The following is a 9,916-nucleotide window of genomic DNA, read 5'->3' as shown; positions in this document are numbered from 1 at the left end:
ACACCCGTTCGTCTGCGCAAACCACAATCGTGTTGACGGGGTTGTTGTGCTGGAGCGTGCGCTTGGGGGTCTCGGCGGCCTCCACACGTGCCTGCCGGGGTTGGCGAGCGACCTGAACCCAAACGGCCGTCGGCGGCGGTGGGTCGATGGTGAGTCCGCCATCCCCGTTCACGCATCCCGACAGATGTGCTTGCTCTTGATGGTTGTTGGTGCTGGGGAGTGGGGGAGGAAACGACGCCACGGTAGACGACGGGCAAATGGCTGGGCGTGGATGTGGAGGCGTAGTGGCAACGGAGCATGTCAGCTGTCCGCACTTGTCGACATAGATGAGAGGAGAGATGGTAGCCTGTTGGACATGCGAGAAGACGGGTGAGTGGTGGATGAGGAGCACGACAAGTCCACACGGGGAACTCAGGTGAACCGCAAACAAGGGTGCAAACAAGGGCGCAAACGCACGCAAACGCGCACACATGTGAGCACACACACACACACATGAACGCACGGCCGATGGAGGTGTTTGTGTCGTTGGCGAGAGCGAGCCAGGTGCAGGTGACGGTGGTGGCGGCGGTGGTGCCGATGCGTTTCAGCTCTTCGTTCGATTGAGACAGCTGCCGTACACCCGGTGCAATGCAGAAGGAATGGTTGCGGTGGTGTTGGTAGTGTTGGTGGTGGTGTGAAAAGGGTGAGAGGCGCTCTTCATGGAAGGACATTATGTTATCCAACACACCTTCCTCAACGCACACACAAACACACACACACACAAACACACACACACACACACACACACACACACACACACACACACACACACACACACACACGCACACACACACACACACACACACACACACACACACACACACACACACACCATCTTCCTATGAGGTCTGCGGCAGCGGTGCGCTTGCGGTCAGACATGAGCGTGGTCAGGACACAGAAGAGCTGCAGAATGTGGATGAAGTGCAGGGTGCTCAGGCAGTCCAGGGTGCCCTTCAACATGAGCGCAATCGGGTGCAGCAACTTCGGGTGGTCTGTGGCCAGCGACAGTAGCAGCACAGGCATGGCTGCGTCCACCTCCTGTGCCTGCCCCGTGCCAATGTGCGCCACCAGCGCCCCAACCACCTCCGGCCGTGCACGCGAGGTGGCGGCACGCGGCCCCCTGCCGCCAGTTCAGGATGTCGGCCATGTGCACAATCGACTTGAAGCACATCAAGAACGCGCGCGTGTGTCTGGCAAACATGGCTGCAGCCATGACGGCGGTGAGCCGGCCCGTGCTTGCAAGCTTGATCACGGTGGTCTCTGCGCTGCGGCGGTGGGCGTTCTGGTGCTTGTTGAAGCAGCAGCAGCACAAGCAGGTCGAGGGCGGTGATTGGCTGGGCCGTGGTCGTCTTGATTGCCGCAGCCACGCCTATGCAATGCGCGCATCAAATGCCAGCCCGTTCTTGATTGTAGCCACCACAGACAAACACATCGTGATCATCGCCCCGTTGTTGGTGTTGCATGTTCGCTGTCAGCGCATTCACATCATCCATTCCATCCGCTGAACATCAACGTACATGTGTGTGTGTGTGTGTGCGAAGGCATGTGAGGGAGCGGCTGTGAGAGAACAAGCCACAGCCACACGTGCAGGCAGGCACATGTGAGATCACCGTCATACACCGTTGCACACTCTGGCATCATCTCCCACTCCTCGCCGCCCTCAACAGTACCGCCACCACCTTGCTGCATGAGAAAGTTGATGACGATTGGGAGGCATTCTGGGCTGTACGATCCAAGCTGGCGCAACACGTGGTCGCAGATCTCGCGCAGGCGTGCCGGCGCCACACTGCACAGCAAGGGTGTGGATGAGGGTGGTCGTGGTGTGTGTGTTGGGGGGGGGGAGGGTAGATGGGCCATCACCATCACCGACGTGCGTGTACAAGGAAGGCGTTGTTGCGCAGGGGATCGTCAAGATCAGCGGTCGCTGCAGGCCCATCCACCAGCTCTTCAACTTCAACGTAGGTGCAGAGGATCGTGTGTGTGTGTGTGTGTGTAGGTGCAGAGGATCGTGTGTGTGTGTGTGTGTGTGTGTGTGTGTGTGTGTGTGTGTGTGTGTGTGTGTGTGTGTGTGTGTGTGTGTGTGTGTGTGTGTGTGTGTGTGTGTGCAACAAGTTGATTGATGAGATTTCAACTCGACTGTATGCACACTCACCTACTATCTTGTTCCATACACACGAACCCCCCTCGACATACAATCACACACACACACACAACCTGTTGACAGCAAGTGTGTGCTGTACGAGAAGCCGCTGCTGCAGAGCGGGACGATGGGCACGGGCGCCAACGTCGACGTCATTGTGCCGCACACCATCAACTCATACAGCGACGGCGGCGACGCAGAAGCAGGTATGTGTGCTGTGTACACGTGCGTGTGTGCATTTGAGAAGCTTACACGGTCGTTTGCATCCTATCCAGCCCCATCGTCTCACCGCCACTCAACATCTTCTTTCGCCCTCTTCTTTTCCTGTTCTCAGGTGGCGGCATTCCCTTGTGCACGCTGCGCAACTTCCCGCAGCTCATTGACCACTGCATCGAGTGGGCGCGGGCCAAGTTCACGGACCTGTTTGTGAGCCCTGCGTCGCAGCTGCAGCAGTTCCTGGAGGACCCTGAGGGCTTCATCTCGGGGCTGGAGACGAAGATTGAGCAGCACGTGGGTGGCGAGCGGATTGGCGCCCTCGAACGCGGCGTGGACATGCTCAAGGCCATCAAAGACCTCGCCGCAGAGGTGCTGGTGTTGTTGTTGTTGGTGAAGGTGGTGGTAGTGTGTGGTACATAATTGTGTGGTAATTGTGTGATGGAGGTTGTGGAGGTTGTGATGACACGCCCTTTCCTGCTTTTGAGGGTTCACGCCACCACCACCACCACTACAGCTGGCGCGTGCTATGTTATGCCTCAGCTGCAAGAGAAGCCGACGATGGAGACCTGTGTGTCGCTGGCGTGGCGTGACTTTCACGCGTTTTTCCGCCACGTCATTCTGGACCTCATTGCCACCTTCCTCGCAGAGGCAAAGACCAAGAGTGGAGAGCCCTTTTGGTCAGGTGAGGACTCGTGTGTGTGTGTGCGTGCGTGTGTGTGTCTGTGTTTGTGTGTGTGTGTGTGTGTGTGTGTGTGTGTGTGTTCACTCTGGCAGCACCACCCACACCGCAACTGATCGCGTGTTTGCCTCGTTCCATTGTTCCTCGCCTTTCGTGTGTTGTGCCCATATAGGCCACAAGATCTTCCCCGAGGTGCTCGAGTTTGATCCGCAGAATCCGTTGCACAACGAGTTTCTGATTGCCGCCGCCAACATCTACGCATGCGTCTTCAAGGTGGCTGGCTGTGGGGTGCCTTGTTTGCTTTGGGGTTAGGTGGTGGTGGCGGTTGCTTGGGGTCGGGTGGTGGCGGTTGTGTGCAGTCGTGTTATGCTGACGCCATTGCCTCATCTGCGATGATGTTCAGGTGCACCCGACCAAGTACCCGAGCGAGGAGAACAAGCTCCACATCAAGCGGTGAGCCGTGATGTGTGTGTGTGTGTGTGTGCGACACGTACATCCTTAAGCTGCTGCTCTTCCCACTGCAACAGTTGTTCCTTTCTCTTCTGTTGGTGCTTTGACCTGTCTTTCGTGTTCCGTTCACGTTGCGTGCGTTGGCTCAGTTCTTTTGGCTCACACCATCGAGCACATTCAACACAGCCACTCATCCATCCAACAACACTTCCCTCTCAACACAAACCACGAATATACATCGCACATCCATTTCAGCACCAGTCTTCCCAGGACATCAAGAACATCAAGCAGCCAAGCAGACACGCACTCCCACTCTCGTCTCTCTGAGGCCTCCTGGCAGCTGTCCTTCTGCGGCGGCTACTCCTACGTCAACACCAGTCCCGATGGCCGCCTGCTGGTGGCTGAGTCGTTTGTGTGGGTCGTTTATGTGGGACATGCACAGGCTGACATGCAAGCAGCGCATACCCGTCACAGCAACCGACATGGTGCATCTGCCCCTCTTAGCCTCTTATTCCCGCGTGTACATCTGCGGCCTCGGTGTCCGGGAGGCTGAACGCACCATCATCTTCGAGGATCCTTTCCTTGGCGCTGAGCTTGCATGCGCAGCCGCGTCCGGTGGCGTCATCGAGAGGTGGCAGAAGGAGCCATACGAGTGCAAGCTGCACCGCGTCCTAGACCTCAAGTGCCTGGCGGTCGTGCCGTCCACCTTCGAGCACACGCGCTGCATGGCAGTCACGCCCACCCTGTACATCGCGGGCAACAAGGCGGGTGTCATCTCTTTGTGGCAGCTTGGTCAGCCATCGACCTTGCTTGCAGAGTGGAGGGCTGATGCTGTCGATAATGACAAAGAGGTGGTGCAAGACATGGATGAAGAAGAAGCGAGCGGGGAAGTGGAGGCGGAAACGGCAAGCAAGGAGCGCGTGCGTACTGCCGTGGATGCCTTGCTCACCCCTGATGGCCGCTTCCTGGTGACTGCGTCTACCTCCACCGACTTGCGCGTGTGGGATCTCAGCACCCTCACATCACACGATCAGCACAACACAACATGAAAGGACAGCAACAATGGCTCCAACAACAGCAGCAGAAGCAGCAGCGGCAACAACAACGACATGCGCCCGTTTGTGTTGGTCGTGCGGCGTTGGCAGAACCCAAAGAGGTCACGGGCGTCCGTGTCCCGCATATCACAGCGTTTGCGGACAGCAGCAACAAGCTTGCTAGCGCGTGTGGAAACACAGTGCACGTCTGTGCCATTGATCACCACCACCACCATCACCAGCAACAACGGCAGCATGACCAGCAGCAGCAGCAACAACAGCAGCAGGAGCGGCAGCAGTAGTGGTGTGAGCGGGCGCTGACGCGTGCGGCGGTGTTGGATGACTTGTTTGTGAACGAGGCTGATCTGCACGCCAACATGACCGCCACCACCATGGCCACGCACCCAACTGATGACAGCCTGCTGGCGATTGACACTGCGCGAGGTGACGTGTTTGTGTGTGACGTCGCCGACCACAAGGTCCTCAGCAAGCTCAAAGTGAGCAGAAACGTTCCGGTCAAGTTCGGCGTCTTTGCCCGTCGCAGCAGCATCTTGTTCGTCAACTCTGTTGAGAGCGTGATCAAGTGCGACTACAGCACACCACGATACTGCATCGCAATGACAGAGCAGATGACATGGCCATGTGCGATCACCATCGCCTGCTTACTGTTTCAAGCAGCGTTTCGCAAGGCAGGGTTGCCCTGTGGGCGCTGGACCTGACCCTAAACCGCACCATGATCCCCCACATATGAGATTGAACTGTGCCATCTCCGCCCAACAACAGACCCCAGATGCCGCCCCTACGTCATGTGCCCATTGTTGTTCCACCAGCAACACCTCCCGCAGATACGCAAATGCTTGACGACTACGATGTCACTGCGTTGCCGAACGTACCTGACATCATCTGCCAAGCATCTTGACATGGCAAAGAAGATGATGGAGGCTGCAGTGTTGTCTTCTTTTGTCTTGGACTGCTTAATCCATCTGGCATAATCGCGGTGGTGCTGGACGCATTCTGCTTCATCACACAGGCCATCCGCGAGACACGGTGCAGATGACAACAGCACCACCAGGTGACAAGGATGGCAACCAAGTGCAGCTGATACTGGAGGGACTTGCTTGAAGGACTGGTGCGAGGCGTTCAAGTACAGCAGCAGCAACAACAACAACACCGTGGAGCGTGGACTGACCTGCTTCGTGTGTCTTTTTTGCCCTGCAGCGCCCTGACACGCAGTGGTGGCTGGTGAATGACTGCGCCCTTGTTGTTGTTGTTGGTGCAGGCCACCTTGCACTTGGCTGTTTGGCTGCACTGCAAGTGGCACCATGCCATGTGGCTGTTATCTTGAGCAGTGTTGTGCTCTGTTTCTGCTTTCCTCTCTTGCTTGGATGTGCGTGTTGGTGCTGACTGTGTGCCCCGCGTGAGGGCTGTTGTCGTCTCTTCATGTCTTGGCTCTGTCCCCAATGTACTGTTGGGAAACGATTGAACATGCAAGATGGAATCACCGCAACACGGCAGCCAGCAACCGAACACACAATACTGAACAAAGAAGAGTGGCAGAGCAGAGAGACAGCAATAAGCAAGGAAGGAAGGAAGGAAATTGAGTATGCACGGCGTGCATGTGAACAAACAGCCAACGCAATGGCAACAACAGTGACACATCATCAAACACCGCATGACACACTGCAACGCTGCTCTGTCGATGGTCGACCTGCAGGAAGAAAGAGATGCACGCGTGCACCAGCCACGACGCGGTGGCTCTTCAGATGGGAAGTGATTTGATTGGCAGCCGTCTCGCCATCGCCGTCATCGATGTGCGCACATGCAATTGCACAGCCAACCACAAAGGGAGGGTGACTGCGTGCCGTGCAACCCCACATACATCCATCTTCTTCTTAATTGCTGTTGTCGCTCATCGCAACAACTGCTGTTGTCAGCGGTGGCACCAACAACAGCCAGCACATGGGTGCCCACCAGAATCACGATGGCCACCTCCTTGCTGTTGCTGGAACTCGTGAGGAATGCAAACACCACCACCACCACCACCACCACCACCACCACCACTACCACATCAGCTGTCGCTGCTGTTGCCATGGCGTGCACTCCCACCACAACCATCAACACTGCTGGCGTCTCCTCCAACAACGCCGTGGTGGTCCAAGAGTCAACTGCATCCGATGCCTTGAGCTCGTTGCTGTCGTTGTTAGTGGTGGTGGTGGCGGCAGTGCTGGGATGATGATGCTGATGTGGGAGGTGAAGGTGGCAAGTACTGACAGCACTCGATCACAGCGTGTGCAACGATGATGGATGCTGTTGCTGTCCTGGTGGGGGAATGCGGCGTCCACGTGAAATTGCAAGCGTGCGTGCGTGTGAGGCCCCCAGCAGTTGCTGTGCGATGGGTCGGATCGCGTGTGCACCCGTGCAACCAAAGGGACGAGTCGTCCAGGACACGTCGGCCTCGCACGGCGATGCGGTGGAGCCCATGACGGTGACGTCGCCAGAGACGGATCGGTTGAAGAGGCGAGCCGTAAAGTCCTCGTTGAGGGAAGCGACGGTGGCGATGATGGACCCCTGGCGCAGGTTGATGCGCAGAATGAATCTGCGATGCGTCCTGCGTCGTGGTTGATGGACTGCACCAGCGCGGGCTCAAACGCCCCGCGGCGCGACTGCCTGCCGGCAAGGACGTTGAACTTGGCGTCAAAGACGAGCGAGACAGAGTACGCGGGCACGCACGCACGGTGGGAGCCCCTCAAACTGCGTCGCTGGTGTTGGCGCAGAGGCGGTCCGTCGTGGCCGTGGCCGCCGACACCTCATACTCCGTGTCCTCGCGCGAGCGCACGCGCTGGCACTCGCGGTCGTTGACCAGCGACGCCGAAACGAGCTCGTACATTGTTGAACAGGCACTGCGTCCACGGCGAGCAGATGCCTGTGGTTCTCTGTCGTGGGCGTGAGCGGGCACGAGATGAACGTGCTGTTGTTGGGGCACGTGCGGCCCATCTGGCACTCGCGGTCTGTGCTGGTGGTGGGCGCGGCCGTCTCAAACAAGCCAGGCTCGCAGGGCGACACACGCGCGTGGAGAAGTCCGTGTTGCTGTCGCGGTAGAACAGGCCCTCGATGCAGCGGTGGCACTGGCGGTCGGTGAAGATGGTGGGGCGCATAGCAGGGCGCACCATCTCCTCGTAGCCGAGGTCGCACTCCGCCACAGTAGTGCAATCGCGCTGGGCCAGAGAGCGCGGCAAAGTCAAGGCCAACCTGGCACGGCGTGCACGGCGTGTGCTGGCGTTGCGGTCCAGGTCGGCGGTGCCGGCTGGGCACAGGAACTGCTCACAGGAGCCGGGGTAGCCTGCAGGCACATAGTGGCCATAGGGGCACGGCTGGCAGGCGCTGAGCGGGTTGCGGTCGTGGTCGGTGGTGCCGATGGGGCACGGCTCGCACTTGGCGTCGGAGGTGGGGGTGAATGCGCGCATGCGCTGTTTGCCAGGGTCGCACTTGGTGATGAGGTGGCACAGGCGGTGCGCTCGCACTCCGTCGACGGGTTGCACTGGGTCAGGTCGCGGCAGATGCGGTCCGTGGTCGGCGTGGCAGGGAACAGCTCAAACTGGTCCTGGTCGCACACGTCGAGCGTCGTGCACTCTGTGTCGTTGGTGGCGGTGCATGGCGCGCTGGTACTGCTCGTCAGAGCACGTGCTGCACTGCTGGCAAGACACGTCGTTCTCCGAGTCGCAGGCGTGCAGGATGTATGTATTTGGCGGGCACGCGGAGCAGCCGGCGCACTGCACGTGCTCCAGCGCGGAGCAGGCGCGAATCTCGAAACGACCACTGGGACACTCGGAGCACTCCGTGCACTCGCGGTCAGAGTCGAGCGTGGGCGCCTGACTCTGGAAGGTGCCAAACTCGCACTTGCTCACGGCCATGCGTGGAAATGTACTCTGAGACCGTGCAACGCGACACGGCACGCACGTGTCCTGGACGCACTTACGGCAGAGGCGGTCGCGCTGGCGCGTGGGTTCACAAAGCGAATCTCTTCCTCATCCGGACCGCACTGCGTGACAGGGCGGCACGACTCGGCCTGGCCGTCGACGGGCTTGAAGGTGGCGCCAAGCTCGCACTGGCTGCACACGCGGTCGCTCGTTGGGGTGGGCTCGGCCGTCTCCTCTTCGCCGGCGTCGTACGTGGTGGTGACGGGGAGACAGGGCACGCCCTGGCCAGAGACAGCCTTGTACTTGCGCTCCGGGCACTCGTCGCAGATGCGGTCGCTGATGAGGAGGGTCATGGCCTGCATCTCCTCAAACCCCGAGCGCGCACTCTGTGACGTCCTTGCACGTGGTCTGGCGGGGTCGCTATCGTGATGGTGATGAGTGCCTGCGCAGCAGGTGAAACTGGAGCAGGAGTCGTGGGAGCCTGCCTCCGTGTAGTGAGTGGTTGGGCACAATTGGCCGGCAACCCGTGGAGCCGTCACTGTCCGAATCGATGGTGCCGGCCGAGCAGTCGCGGCACACGCGGTCCGAGGAGCGGGTTGGCGCGGAGACCTCCTCCTGGCCGCACTCGCACTCCTCAATGGGCTCGCATTTGCTGCCGCCAATGGATGGGGAGAACTCCGTCACGCCGTCGCACGGCCGACAGTCGGCCGAGTCGGCGTCGTAGACGAGGATAAAGCCAGCGCTGCACTCGCACGTGTCTGTGCAGCCTGGGCAGGAGCGGCGTGCCTCGTAGGCGTCCATCTGGCAAATGGTGTCGCAGATGCCATCCTCGCCCTGGCCGGAGCAGCACACGTCAAGCACCACGTCGAGCTGCTCGTCCGTGGGGTCAGCGCACACCATCTCCTCAAACAACTGCGTGACGAGCTTGTTGCATGTAAGCGTGTCGCAGGAGCACAGGCGGTCCGTGGTGAGCGTGGGCAGGATGGTCTCGATGAAGGGCTCCTCGCACACGCTGGTGGGGAAGCACGAGGCGCGGTCCGGCAGCGGCTGGTACTCCATGCCAAAGGGTGCAGCTCACGCACGCACGATCATGCACGGCGTTGCCAGAGACTGACTCCTTCTGACCCGGCTTGCACTCGGTCCAGGGAGAGCAGACGACGTCGAAGGACGCGGAGCATGAGGTAGAGGCCCAAGTGCACATGCCGCACGTGGTGCATGGCACGCAGCGGTGGTCCTTGGCGTAGAAGTAATCGAGAGGGCAATGGGCAATGCACGACTGGTGAGATTGCTGTCGCAGAGGAGGCAGTCGGTGGCGCCCGGTGGGGTAGCACTTGGCACACGCGTGGAATGGCATTCGGCACACCCGTTGGCCGAGCTCATGCCCGCCATCGGGGCACTCGCTGATGCAGCGGTCGTGATTGGAGGGGAGGCTTGGGTCCAA

General features: G+C 59.6%; 3 protein-coding genes across 3 annotated transcripts; 1 reads left to right on the top strand and 2 right to left on the bottom strand.

The window, feature by feature from the left end:
- Window positions 1–583: 583 nt before the first annotated feature.
- On the bottom strand, window positions 584–1,062 carry PTSG_08929 (uncharacterized protein; the record flags this gene model as incomplete). The annotated part of the gene is made up of 2 exons (XM_004989669.1): window positions 584–608; window positions 872–1,062. The coding sequence occupies 2 exons, from the start codon at window positions 1,060–1,062 to the stop codon at window positions 584–586; spliced, it is 216 nt and encodes a 71-aa protein (XP_004989726.1).
- Window positions 1,063–2,306: 1,244 nt separating this feature from the next.
- On the top strand, window positions 2,307–5,477 carry PTSG_12810 (uncharacterized protein; the record flags this gene model as incomplete). Its single annotated transcript, XM_004989668.1, has 11 exons — window positions 2,307–2,385; window positions 2,514–2,764; window positions 2,936–3,077; window positions 3,247–3,347; window positions 3,478–3,527; window positions 3,780–3,932; window positions 3,967–4,492; window positions 4,537–4,645; window positions 4,712–4,856; window positions 4,977–5,141; window positions 5,342–5,477. The coding sequence occupies 11 exons, from the start codon at window positions 2,307–2,309 to the stop codon at window positions 5,475–5,477; spliced, it is 1,857 nt and encodes a 618-aa protein (XP_004989725.1).
- A 1,361-nt stretch (window positions 5,478–6,838) lies between these two features.
- On the bottom strand, window positions 6,839–9,763 carry PTSG_08926 (uncharacterized protein; the record flags this gene model as incomplete). The annotated part of the gene is made up of 9 exons (XM_004989667.1): window positions 9,572–9,763; window positions 9,000–9,528; window positions 8,535–8,956; window positions 8,172–8,484; window positions 7,624–8,096; window positions 7,365–7,571; window positions 7,192–7,317; window positions 6,973–7,126; window positions 6,839–6,876 (listed from the first exon to the last, which is right to left on the bottom strand). The coding sequence occupies exons 1-9, from the start codon at window positions 9,674–9,676 to the stop codon at window positions 6,839–6,841; spliced, it is 2,367 nt and encodes a 788-aa protein (XP_004989724.1). The 5' UTR covers window positions 9,677–9,763.
- Between the last annotated feature and the right edge of the window lie 153 nt (window positions 9,764–9,916).

The sequence above is a fragment of the Salpingoeca rosetta genome (assembly GCF_000188695.1).
Source record: "Salpingoeca rosetta unplaced genomic scaffold supercont1.27, whole genome shotgun sequence".
Taxonomy (NCBI): Eukaryota; class Choanoflagellata; order Craspedida; family Salpingoecidae; genus Salpingoeca; species Salpingoeca rosetta.
The sequence above is the reverse complement of the archived record's forward strand: the minus strand, read 5'-3'. Positions and strand labels throughout refer to the sequence as shown.